Below are 13,858 nucleotides of genomic sequence, written 5' to 3'. Positions count from 1 at the left end.
TGGATAAGGTTAAAGTATTAGTTTGGGATCTGGGAAGCCAAGCTATCACTCTGTTGTGTCTCATTTTCTATATTCCTCGAGGGGTAAAGAAGCTTTAGTCTCTGGCTGGCCACAGCGTTAAGACCCCTGGGGAGAATGAGATGAGAGGGAAATTAATAATGTGTAAAGACTCCCAGGCTTTGCCTGAACCAAAGGATCAGAAAAAGGGTGTGGAGAGTATATTCGAGGTGGGAAGGATCACAGGAATTGTGGCAGACAGAAAATCACAAAAAGAAATGTGACACCAAATTATTTATTGCGTCAGTGAACTCGTAAAGGCAAGGTTTGTTGAATGTAACTGAGAAAATTGTCTTTACTTATCTTGGCTTTATGCATAGGCGGAATTTGAATTTTGGGGCAGGGGGCCACAACATGTTGATGACCCTGAAACGCAGTGTCAGCAATAAAATTGACTTACAAGAATATTTATAATAAGTTGACAACGAGCGTTTTTTGTTACCCATCATTCTTGAGGGGAATTCTAAATCAGGCTGCTTAGGCAATACTTTTCGCCAAAATCGTCATCCATTGAATTTGGTACGCCCGCCTGTGTCGTGCCAATGTAGTTACCCCAGTCAAAAAATGTATCCCCTGGGGGGAGTCAGATGGAGGTAGATGTGTGTCTTTATTAAAAGTTGCTGCAATAAAAAAAATTTTAAAAAAAAATAAAAAACCCTTGCTTCAATCAAAGTATACTGTATATTTTCAACCAAAACCAAGTCGCTTCAATTTTTAAAAAAAATGTGTTTGAATGAAAAAATATATTTGAAACTCAAAAAACTAAAAAAAAAAAAAAAATGCATGTAAAAGCTATTTTTCTTTGATTAATTTTTATTATTATTATTATTGTTATATTAAAGCAACGTTTTGATTGAAGTAATGTTGATTTGTGTTTGGGCCACATTTTGGCTAGGACATTTTTGTCTTTATTATTCAATCAAAAAAATAAGTTGCTTCAAAAAAATAAAGATTTCCAAAAGGAAAAATCACTTCAATCAAAAAAAGAAAAATTTCAATCATAGAAAATAGTTTTTGAATACGAAAAAATATTTGAGATCGAAAAATTTGCATTTGAACACTTAATTTTTCATTGAAAAGTTTTCTTTGATTGAAGCAATCCTTTTTGTATTGGGGCCATATTATGATTAGGACATCGGTGTCTAAATCATTCAATCCCCCAAAAAGTTGCTTCAATCAAAAAAAAAAAAAAAAAAAAAAAAATTCAAACAAAGAAAAAAAAAATCCTTTTATAAAAAAAATTTTTTTCTCCTATATTTTTCAAATTATATGCAAAGCAAATGACCATCTAAGGTGCTCGAAAAATAATTTCAACCCATCATAAAAATGTCTTTTTTTTGTTCATTTCATTCATTTTTGTTGCAGTTTTATTGCTTTACAATTTTATATATATATATAGGAAAGTCATTTACATGCAATGACACTTTTCGGCCACCGGGGGGGGGGGCCTGGCACCCCTTAAAATCCACTTATGGCTTTATGGTGAAATTATGTCATCTAAGCGTAATTTAGAAAGCTCTGGATATGTTGTATCATACGCTAGGACTGGAACATTTTTTTTGCAAAAAAGTCTAATTGCCTGTGGGAGACTACCACAGTGATTAACGCTTCATATATATCTTTTAGGGCTGCAGCTATCGAATATTTTAGTAGTCGATTAATCAATGGACTAGTTAGTTTGAATAATCGAGTAATCGGATAAGGAAAAATTAAAATAACTGAGCGGAACCTCAAACGGGATTTTAAAAAAAAACAAAAAAAAAATGAGGATCTATGTACAGCAAAAGAACAATTGGCTAATTTACATAGAAGCAGTCAGCTAGCTTAAATGCTACAAAATGCTTAAGTTTTTTTTTTACAATGCTCTTAACAAAAGGTTCAGACACATATTCCGACAAAAAATGGCTCGATATACCTATAAACTAAATTATGAATACATTAAAAAACATTTGCTCAAACAAAAACATAGCTTATGTTGCTCTTAACAGGGAGCAGTTGGATTAATCCATATGCAAAGAGGCAGACCAGAGGGCAGTGTATCCACCCTAATTAATAAAACTAAACCAGTTCAATGCCACTTTGATTGAACGAATACTCGAAGCAACAAAATTTAATTTGAATATTTTTTTCCAATCGATTATTCGATTTAACCGATTAATCGCTGCAGCACTAATATCTTTTGTATATTTATATTGTTTACGTGTTGCCAACAAAGTACTTTTTGTAAGATACAAAGTTGTTAAAGGTATCATTTTATTTTAGAGAAATAAAACACACTATTGTCATTTTTACACTTCAACAATGTGAGAATATAGCATTTCCACTGAAGAAACATTGTGAATCACCCATTTTGACGTCAGTTGTCTTCAGACCAAAACACTAACAAGTGTGTTCACAAGTACTTGAAAGTCTTTCAATTTCAAATATGGATTTAAAAAGTGACAGCGTTACTTGCTTCACGTCAAGGACACTCTAGATTTAATTTAAATAGACTTTTCCCTGCGATATGTGTAAGCCACCCTAACATGCTCAATGCTGGCATGCTCGAGTCTTGTCACTGCAGGCCATGCAGGCTTTAGCCCTGCTCTGACCTCTCTGGATCTATGCCAGCAGATTGAAAGACCAGCTGGGGTTAGCCCAATGTGATCATCCCCTTGTCTAATTTAAATTCCTTGAGTTCGGGCATATTTTGGTCTTTTTTCAGTTTAAAAGTAACAATAATTGTTTAAGAAAACGTAAACATTGATTTAAGACAAAAATACGTTAAACTATTATCGTGATTAATTAAATAAAGTATAAAGGGCTAATGAAGAGGCTATCGCATTTTGGTGTAATTTTCCGATTTTAAACTTTGGATAGTCATTTCTAATGTTTAACTTCAAGTAGAATTTGCATGGGGCGAGTCTTTTTAAAAAAAACGTTTTTTTTTAGCACTCTGTCCATCCTACTTCCCAAATGGCGTTATTTACGGAAGAGTGGTGGACTGTATACACCGCGAGCATAGCAGTAGGAGCGATATCAGCGGTATTTCCACCGAAAGTAGCCATTCAGGATCGCCTTTTAGTGACAGTAATGGCGGCTTCTGTAAATGATATCATCATCGAGGAGCGTCCCTGTTGCTAAAGTGTTGCTGTGGCAGTAACTCTACAATTATTTGGTCAATTCCATTTTTTTTAAATTATATTTTTTGGTGATATGAGTTTTGAAGCAGTGAATAATGCATTCAATAAAATTTCATTGAGTAATAAGTTCTAGAGTTGAACTCTTCATTAGCCCTTTAAGTTGGATACGCTAATGAAGAGGCTATCGCATTTGGCGTAATTTTACAATTTTAGACTTTGGATGAGTTCATCAATCCGACTATGTCATTTGTAATGCTTAGCTTCAAGTAGAATTTGTGTGGCGCAAGCTTTCAGTGGTATTTCCACCGAAAGTAGCCATTCAGGATCACCTTTTAGTGACAATAATGGCGGCTTCTAGAGCTGGGATTCTTGGGCACCTAACGATTCGATTATGATTACGATTCAGAGGCTCCGATTCGATTATAAAACGATTATTGATGCACCCCCCCCCTTTTTTTTTTTTTTTTTTTTTAATGTTTTGTACATTAGTTCCAAAATTGTTCAAAAATACTCTCAGGCTAAACCAAACTACTATTTCAGTATCAAGTTAACGTATAGCAGTAAACAAATATACAAAAATAAGAGTAAATAAAAAACTCCAGTCCCTGTTCTGTATCAGCAGCTTTAAACTACATTCAATTAATTTAATGTTGTGAATCAACCGTTAAAGTTGTTAAAATTGCTCCCGTTATTCCATAATTTCTCTTTTGTCTACTTTCGACATGTGAAAGTTTAAAAACTATTTTAAAGATACTTTCAAGTCAATATTTTACCGATTTAGGAGTATTTTAGATAAAAAGTTAATTAGGTTTGCTTGGAAGGTTCGCTACAACAGCCTTGCAGGGAAGTGTACTGCTTTAAGATGGCGGCCGAATACTAACGCCCACATCTAGCTTTTTGTAGGTGTGCTGCTAACGCTACCGAATCTATATTGCATCTAGTCCTATATAAATGATATCTACCGTAACATTATGTGGATGTACTTTGTAACAGCTTTTCGGCAGCAGTCAGGTATGTTGTTGTGTTTTTTTATCTCGTGGCATGAGTTGAGCTAGAGCCGTGAGTTGAGCATTGGCATTACACGAGGGGCCGGGTAATGAGAAGCATGATGTTTAGCTACTCTCGCTCCGTTCCTCATTGACCGCGCGGCACGCTGAGTGTGTTGTACTCCCGCTTTACTTGGCATATTTCAATAATCGGAATTTGGATGTTTGTGAATCGTTCTCAAATCTTCCACGGCCGAATCGCGAATAATCTAAGAATCGGAAATTTTCACACCTCTATCAACTACCCTTCTTTGTTGCTCTGAACAACAAAATTCAGTTGTTGTACATGATAATGTCATGGTGGATGGCCCCATATTTGAGCCATGAACATGACTATAACACTTGTTTAACCACGTTCAAATAATCACTAAGGTGTCAGATAACAGTGTTTTTAAGGTTACTCTTTAGCCAAAAGTGGATGGGTGATTCAAATTGAGCTCCGAAAGGGTTTGCACGGCACTGGATACTTTTTGTTACCGCAGTCCTGACCAAAATAGGTCACTACAAAAAAAGAAAAAAGTAGTACCAATTGAGATTCCAATTCTTACACTCAAACAGTTTGTTTAACATACAATCTACTTGTATAGGGATACTCAAGATAAGGAGCACTTCAGTTGTAGCCTTTTTTCCTATTCAATGTTCAAAATGTCCTGTGCTTTGAGATGCATTCTTTATGTACTTAGCAATGAAAGGCTATGCAGTGAAACACCTGCCAAGCAAAAGTGGTTGAGGTAACAATATTGTACTCTTGGTTGAGGAGGCATCTGGTATTGCCATGGTATTGTAAGCTGAAACACACCCAAGAGTGGTTAATGAGGCATCAGAGGCAGGGTTTCAGATCTGGAGTGTATGCGTGTGTGTATGTGTACTGTATGAAGGGTGGTGATTCCCTCGTTGTCCTAAACTTGGCACTGTAGACCTTGCAAGCATGCCATCTGTGGTCCTCAGACATAAAAGAGCTCTTGCATAAAATTTAAAGGCAGCATTCAATCATCTTAAATGAACAACCATTTTAACAATGTAAATGACTTATAGCAAATGGGCACAAAGTAACCAACAATGCACATTAATTCATCTTTTGTACTGCTTATCCTCACGAGGGTCACAGGGGTGCTGGAGCCTATCCGAGCTAAATATGGGCAGGAGACTGGGTACACCCTAGTTTCCAGCTAATTGCAATGCACATATGGACAAACAATATTTCACATTGTATTATAGAATACTCAGTCAGCCTCCCATGCATGTTTTTGAGATGTGGGAGGTAGCCGGAGTACCTGGAGAAAACCCACACAGGGAGAACATGCAACTCCACACAGAAGGGACGGCGCCGGGGATTCAACCTTGATTTCAGAACTGTGAGGCAGACAGGCTAACTACTCAATCACCATGAATCCCAACAATAAACAAATTAAGAAAATATAAAGGTCCACAAATATAGAGGTTTATTTTCACTACACCTGCATTCTGTTTGGATATAATTTCTACTCAAGGGAATGCAACTCTTGAAATATATGCATACAGTAGTTCATCATCAGTATGTTATTTATTCCCTTGACTGAGAAATATAAAACTGAGTAAAGTGAGTTACAATCTCAATAAAAATCACAATAAACAAAAAGTATTAAAGTCTCAAATCTATTGAAACTACAAATCAACCCCTCTGGATTATGTACAAATGAAACTGCACAAATAGTCCAAAAAAATAATTAGTTGTGATTTATAGTTTAGTTGGCAATGTGCAATCCTCATTGAAATGCCTGTCAATATTACCCAATGCAATTGTAACCCACTATTTCAACATATCCACAGCTCCAATGTGTACCTTTCTAAAAGCAGAATACTGTTTTTAACATCAGTTTTGATGTTGACACACCTAATGCTGTATCAATTGGCATAGTGTAAGGGATCACAGTGATTTCCTCAGTTGATGACCAAAGCATATTAGTACAAAGTGTAATTTCATTGAGATCACAATTAGTCGTTGGCTGTTGATGTGGTAAAGTTTTATTTGATGAGGTTATGTCTATTTACTTTGGAATATGCTAGTGCTGCATCGATTAATCGATTAACTGGAGTATTCGATTAGAAAAAAAATATTCAAATTACATTTTGTTGCTTCGAGTATTCGTTTAAAGTGGCGTTGTAATGGTTTATTTTGAAAGTGTTCGCATTTAGTTTTATTCATTAGGGTGGATACATTACCCTCTGGTCTGCCTCTTTTCACATGGCTGAATCCAACTACTCCCTGTTAAGACCATCATAAGCTAAGTTTTTGTTTGAGCTAATGTTTTTTATTGAATTCATAATTTAGTTTATAGGTGTATTCAGCCGTTTTTTTGTTAAGAGCGTTGTAAAAAAAAAAAAAAAAAAAAAAACTTTAGCATTTTATAACATTTAAGCTAGCGAACTTTTTCTCTGTAAGTTAGCCAATTGTTCTTTTGTTGTACATAGATCATTTGAAGGAAAAAAAAAATACCGTTTGAGGCTTAGCTCAGATATTTAAATTTTTCATGTTCCTTATCCGATTACTCGATTATTCGAACAAACTAGTCCATCGATTAATCGACTACTAAAATATTCGATAGCTGAGGCCCTAGAATATGCACATATATCTTCAATGTTTATTCAAGAGCCCTGTCTTTGTGGCTTTTTCTTAATCATGCTACAACATGTCAACCTTTACTCACAACATTTCCAGGAGCTCAAAAAAGATGTATTCTATTGATTTGGCATTGACAATTATTCCATTTGCAATTCCAAAAGTGTTTGTCAGTGTCCATTGCTTTCATTTTCAAGAATTATGCAAAATAAATAGCTATTATCTTTTTACAATTTAAATTTATATGATTTTTGTTGTTTTTTCATTTTAGGTGATCTCTACACTGTCAAGAATCTCCCACCACAGTATTGCACAAATCAAAGGAATCAGGTAAATTTCTATTCTTTCTAATGTCTTTCATCAATGCATCCCTCATTTCCACATTTTACTAAAAAAATCTGGTGTAAATTAATCACGACGGGTGCTGCTATAGAATTAATTTACACCTATTCCCAGTCACCTTTTAGGTGCAAAATATTCTCTTAATTTTCAGCTGTCACTAAAACAGTGTTGGCATTGTTATTGGAAAAACAAAATCACGAGTCCTGATGTCAAGATGCCTCCCCAGTCAGATGACTCAAATGTACACCAAAACCAATCCTCCCTCTTATACAATAAAAAAACAGAGAACATCATTCAAACAGTTTTTTTCAGCCCTAAAATGGGCTTCTGATTCCTCTTCATTTTCTCAAACGGCTTGGAGCTCTGGAGCTCGAGCAACACATAAAAAGCCATTTTATATGTCTGAATAATGAGTTGATGGCGCACACCCATTAGGAATCACGCCAGGAAATGAAGGGAGAATGAAAATGACAGAAAGCGAGCTCATGTCTCGTGCTATTAATAAACACAACCCAAGCTGATGACTTCTGGCTCTTAAAACTCTTTCCTTTGCATTGATGAAACTGATGCATGTTTGGCCGTTGCAGAAACTCGCCTAGCTTGGAACACTAATTCGGAGCCATGTTAAATTGCAGCAATCCATGTATCAATTAATTTGTAAAACCTTATTAACAGTGAAAATTCTCTAGATGGTCATCAGATATTATTATCACAAAGGTTATGAGACTGTGTAGTCTAAGGTTCTTTAGTAATTAACTTTTGCACAAAAACAAAAGTTCCCGTTAACTCAGTCTTGGGCCCATGGGCACTATAAGGCCCATCCATAGTCTCTGACCGGCCGTCAGAAAGCTGTTATGAAGTCCAAATGCAATGGGAAAATTCTTTGTGATGCTTTCATTTTGAATATGGAGCTTCAAAAAAATGAATAAATCAGGGCTGTCAAACGATTAAAATTTTAAATCGAGTTAGTCACAGCTTAAAAATTAATTAATCGTAATTAATCGCAATTCAAACCATCTCTAAAATATGCCACAGTTTTCTGTAAATTATTGTTGGAATGGAAGCACACAAGACGGATATATACATTCAATGTACTGTACATAAGTACTGTGTTTCTTTATTATAACAATAAATTCACAAGATGGCATTAACATTATTAACATTCTTTCTGTTAAAGGGATCCACGGATAGAAAGACTTGTAGTTCTTAAAAGATAAATGTGAGTACAAGTTATAGTAATTTTATATTAAAACCCCTCTGTATGTTTTTGTTTTGATAAAATTTGTAAATTTTCAATAAAAAATAAACAAAAAACTAATAGCTCGCCATTGTTGACGTCGCTGAGTGGGACGTCACATGGGCTCCCTGCTGTTCTTTCACAGTGTCTTTAACTACGTGAGGTAGTGATTGAAATACACCACAAGGTATCAATGGTGAGTTTTAAATGAATTAAATATCTAGCCAACGAGTGCGTTTTGCCCCTCGACTGATGCCGTAGTTTCCGGGTTCATTGTACCTTACGTTCATTTGAGTGTTGACTTCACAACGTACGAGACCTCTGATAGCTTGTATATTGTGACTAAATATTGCCATCTAGTGTATTTGTTGAGCTAAACGAAATGTTTGAATAGAGTTTGACAAAAGTCCGAGTAAGTTTTACGTGTATTTTACATAGCTATTTTGATTGGGTATGCCAGTTCTCTTTGCATTGAGCGCTTTTCTTTTTGTGAACGTTATTATTTTTTTAAAGATAGGAATATTATTTTTGTTGTGCTTTCACTAAATGATACTGTAGCGACTTAACTGTTCTGGCCAAATGCATGATGGGAAGTTGGGCAACCATGACTGTCAGTGGTAGCTTCAAATGGTATACAGTGGGGAGAACAAGTATTTGATACACTGCCAATGGGTTTTCCCATTGTCAGTGTATCAAATACTTGTTCTCCCCACTGTATGTTCTGCATTGTGTTCAATTCGGCGTGTTAAGAAAAAGATCATCTCCTGTTATTCTTTCCCGCGTTGCTCGCCACAATAGTTATGCCAAAGCTTATGCTAATAAACGGCGCGGTCCATTTAACGCATATGTCCACTCGCATTTCTCTGCCTCTCACCTTTCAACGTGCAAAAAAACGGCGTCATTGTAATCTGCATGAGCGAGTCATTCTGCGCATGCGTTAAATGCGTCAAATATTTTAATGTGATTAATCAAAGAAATTAATTACCGCCCGTTAACAAGATAAATTTGACAGGACTAGAATAAATTAATAAATAATCTGAATTCATATGATGCACGTGGTAGACGTACTTGATTTCCTTTTTCTGTAATGATAAGGTGTGTGTGCGCGTGTGTGTTTATACTTTGTAGTTGCCGTTTTACTGACTACTTTTTTGTTTTAAACACTGATGATGATGGTGATTGTCATCATTTATAACAATCTAGCACAGCTAGGATAAAACTAATCAGAATAGCTAATTAAAACAACACTTTACTGACTAAGTCATATGAAAACATTAATTTTATATTGCTCTCAAGCTATTGTGAAAAGTAATTGCTCCTTAGTCCAGTAACTCCTCTTAGCACAAACCATTTTCATATGATTTGGAAAAAATGAAATATAAAGTAACTACATCACAATCAATGGCTCTGTCAAGCATGCGGTCACATGTTGTCCCTGGCCGCAAGAAAACCTGTCAACTGTTCCATACCTAATAGTGTTGCTTCCTCTCTGTTAATCGAAAAGAAGAAGAAAAAAACACTGTGGTCAGAAGAATAGCTTTGAAAATAAAGATCCAAAGATTAATGAAAATTAATCGGACATGGCTTTTGAATTGTGTTTCAACATATTATTAAAAAAGAAAAATGTGACTATCACCCAATTACATTATTGTCTACTGTAGTTATGTTGATAACTGTTGATGGAGAGTCAAGAGTTTCTTTATTCGCTGTTACACAAGAGAATTGAGCGAGAAGACTATCAGCTGGAAAGAAAATGAGAAATAAAAATAAGAGATGAGGAAATCCTTTTTCTTCAGCGGAAGTAACAATAGCATTTAATTGAACAGATGTTGAACGATATGTAAATTCTTATAATGGCACAGGCGTGCAGACATCCTCATTTTTAAGAAAGTCGTGATGATAATGACAAAAAAGTTGTTTGGAATATCCTGATAAGTAACCTAACTATTTATACAATACAAATTAAGCAACAAGTACTCGCGGATACGAAACCACCTTCATGCTTCTAAACCCTGATGTAATAAACAAGGCATTGGTGCTCTTACTTACAGTGGGTTTTAGCTTTTCAAGTTTTCCTGTCAGGTAATTGCCCTGTTTTCTGCAATAATGCTTAGAGAAAGCACATCAGGTGAATACATTGATCTTTAAAGTGACCAGAGAGCTCTTGGCTATGTTAAATCTCCTTATATCAATGCCACAGACGTGTCCATTGACATACTGTCGGGGCCCATTGATCTCACCTTTAATGTAGGCTCAGTGCATTGTGGCCTTGGTAGTTCTTGTGTCCATCACTGCATCATTGATGCTAACTCTACTTAGATTGAAGACTTCCTGTTGGCTGTTTGCCATCTGCTTTGTCATGTAGCTTCTGTTTCCGACAATCAAAATTTCAGAAAGTTACTCTCTTTATAATGTTAGTTTCAAGTCAAGTGTATTCATTACTGTACTGCGCTCTTAGCCCATCCTGAGGAAGAATAGTATTCAAGCTAGTGAATAGTTGTAGGGTCTACGTCATTTGCAGACATTGTTTTTACAGCACAAAATGGCTGTCCAGCCTGCTGGTGCACACTTTGGTCTGGATAATATAATTCTATGTTGTGTGCCCTTCCCCGACTCCATGCAGTCAAGAAACATAAAAGGTTTAGGGAGCTCTGATAGAGAGAATGATAGTTTTAAGTTGTTGTGACTTTAATGACTCGAAAAGAAATGTTTTTTATTTTTAACATTATCGCACAGTGTTGTTTATTGGATTAAAGAAACACTCGGTAACTTTTCAGTTTGGGTTGCCCCGACTCTCGGCCATGTAAGTAATCTTGAAATATTGCTCATATAGAGCAGAGAGAAAACCGATCATTCTCAGGCTTATCCTCAACCCATTTGTATTTTTTTAATGACTTGTGCCAAGCCCGACCCTTCCCCAAAAGCCGTGTTCAAGGCGAGCTAGGCGCTAACGGACAGCTGCACCACTCTTTGCTGCATGAATTCCAATTTGGGAGACTTGCCAGTTCAGACCGCCGCGACGTTCTGGAAAAATTTGGCCCGGATTGGATTTAAACCACATACGAAAGTGACCCAGATCGGATTTGAAATGGTCCACTTCTATGCGACTTGTCCCATTCTGACCATCAAGTTAATGCCTCACTCGAGTCGGAAAAACACGAAAAAATCGGATTCGTGCATTAAGACCTGCAGTATGAACCGAGCCTTAGAGGGACAGAAAATAAAATGATTTTTTAATATAAAAACTACTAGCATTTGCAACCAATTTACTCTGTCTCGACCCCTGCCATATTCCTATTTGACCAATCTCAGGCTGACCTTGTGTCGGTCAATATCGGTGTTTTTCAACCTTTTCTGAGTCACGGCACATTTTTACATTGGAAAATATCTCGTGGCACACCACAAACCCAAAATGTTCCAAAAGTACTTTCTGTACAGTATAATTAATTGTAAAATAATTTCTCAGTATTTATACTTACTCAGTGGGAAACCTAAGCCTATTTAGATGAACACAAAGCCAATATCCTGACAGGAATGTTCTTCAACACCTCTCAGTCTTTCTCTGATTTTATTTTTTACAGCAGTTAGGCTTGAAAAGCTCAGAATTATCAGACATGGGGACTTCAACAATGTCTTTAACTGCATGAGAGCCAACCACACCGCTGACAATGGCTTTGCAGGCAGGTAGTATTAATGTCTCTGCCACAGTGTGGTACTTTTTGGATTTAGCAACAAATGCAGCAACAAGGTAACTGGATTTGAGGGCTTTCTCTTTTAACTTTGTAGGTTTTTTTTGTTTTGTTTTTTTGAAAAAGTTGCCTGTTTCGCTAAGTTTTCATGAAGACGAACAAAATAGTCCATCGACTTGTTTTGACAGGTGACAGTTGTTTTGTTTGGATAGTTCACAGTCCAGTGGCCTATACTACGAAGCCGGTTTTCTGGCTTAGCAGGGTAACTTCGAGAGTAACTTTATCACGTGCGACGTAAGTTCGCGGCTATGCGAGACTACGAAAGGTGGATATGTTGGAACCGAGAAGTGTTGCCATGGCAACACACGCCACACGCCAAACCTGGTCGTGTCAGAGTTAGATCTTGCTTAACATCATGATTCCAATTAACCACGCTCTATTTAAACAGCACTCCTCCGCGGACGTGTCCTCCTGACAATGACAGCGTACTTGGACGACCTATACGACATTGGCGCGCGGATTGTGAGGGGCTCTCTCCGGAGGGCACGGGTATTTCGGGACCGCCAGAATCCGCTGGCGTACCCGGAAGATGTTCTCCATGAAAGATATAGATTTTCAGCTGAGGGAATTCTTTACCTGTGCCAACTGATCTAGGCAGACGTCACTAATGTAACCCGCCGAGTCAGGCCCTCACAACCGCGCAGATTGTGTGTGCCTGTCCGTGCGCTCTTTCGCCAGGGACACTATATGTATTCCATCGGTGATGCTGAATATCTGCGTAAGAACACTGTATGCCGTGCGATTCGGAGTGGGGTATGGAAACACTTCAAATTGATGCATTTATAATAATCATAGAAATATGTAGACTATTTAAACATTGAGAAAACTTGCGTTTTTTTCTGCCAACTCGAGGAGATTAAATTAAATGTCAAATCCACTGATAGGACAGACGCACAAATATAAAAGATATAAATGTTTATTGAATATGCATCTTACAGTCTTGTTTAACTGTGAAAAATCGTTACAAAAGACGGGCTTTTATTTACGCAACAACGCATGGCATCCCCGCATTTCCTTCTTCTCCTGAGTCCTCACAAATATGACATAATTTTATTTTTTTTTGGGGGGGGGGGGGGGGGGGGGGGGGGGGGGGGGGGGATTGTCGGGCTCGGGCCTGCAAATCAAGTTTATTGATTGGACTCGGCTCGGGTCGGGCTGGATTTTTTAGGTCCAAACTAAAAAAAAGAACATACGTATTCGTACAGTCAAGGGGACTAAACATACAATCATCCTGTTTCGTGTGGTGATGCGTGACAATTATTTCTTACTGTTAATGTCCCAAATCTTATTTTATTGTCCTGACAGCAGGCTTTATTTCTTTTCATGGACATAAGTAAACTGGCATATTGACGCATTCACAAATCACACGATCTGTAAATTCGCTGTCAACAGACCCGTTGCGCTCTACTCGTCGAAGCGGTGTTGGATTTCGTGGTGAGGGTGGATTTTAATTCCTCATAATTCCGCATGATCATCGCGCATTCCTCCTCCGTGAAGTAAGGTGCCCGTGCCGTCGTCACAAGTAGTGTTTGACTCTGGTCACCGCCCCCTTTTATGTGAACGCGCAGTAACTCTGACTGGGTTGACACAGGTTCGACTAATCAACCTCATAATCAGCGTCGTAGCACCGATTGACCACAAACTAGACAACCAGGTTTTGTCAACTCCGGTTACCCGATGGTAAACTGGATTACTTCTGGGGAGGT

At 37.2% G+C, this 13,858-nt stretch overlaps 1 protein-coding gene across 13 annotated transcripts in view; it reads left to right on the top strand.

The window, feature by feature from the left end:
- vav2 (vav 2 guanine nucleotide exchange factor) overlaps positions 1 to 13,858 on the top strand; it is a 332,346-nt gene that overhangs the window by 220,232 nt on the left and 98,256 nt on the right. For all 13 annotated transcript variants that reach the window (XM_057818372.1, XM_057818370.1, XM_057818371.1 and 10 more), the window contains exon 3: positions 7,096 to 7,154. In XM_057818372.1, the coding sequence (XP_057674355.1) occupies positions 7,096 to 7,154 (59 nt within the window). The remainder of the gene's footprint in view (positions 1 to 7,095; positions 7,155 to 13,858) is intronic.

The sequence above is a fragment of the Corythoichthys intestinalis genome, chromosome 17 (genome assembly GCF_030265065.1).
Source record: "Corythoichthys intestinalis isolate RoL2023-P3 chromosome 17, ASM3026506v1, whole genome shotgun sequence".
NCBI classification, from domain to species: Eukaryota; Metazoa; Chordata; class Actinopteri; order Syngnathiformes; family Syngnathidae; genus Corythoichthys; species Corythoichthys intestinalis.
The sequence above is the reverse complement of the archived record's forward strand: the minus strand, read 5'-3'. Positions and strand labels throughout refer to the sequence as shown.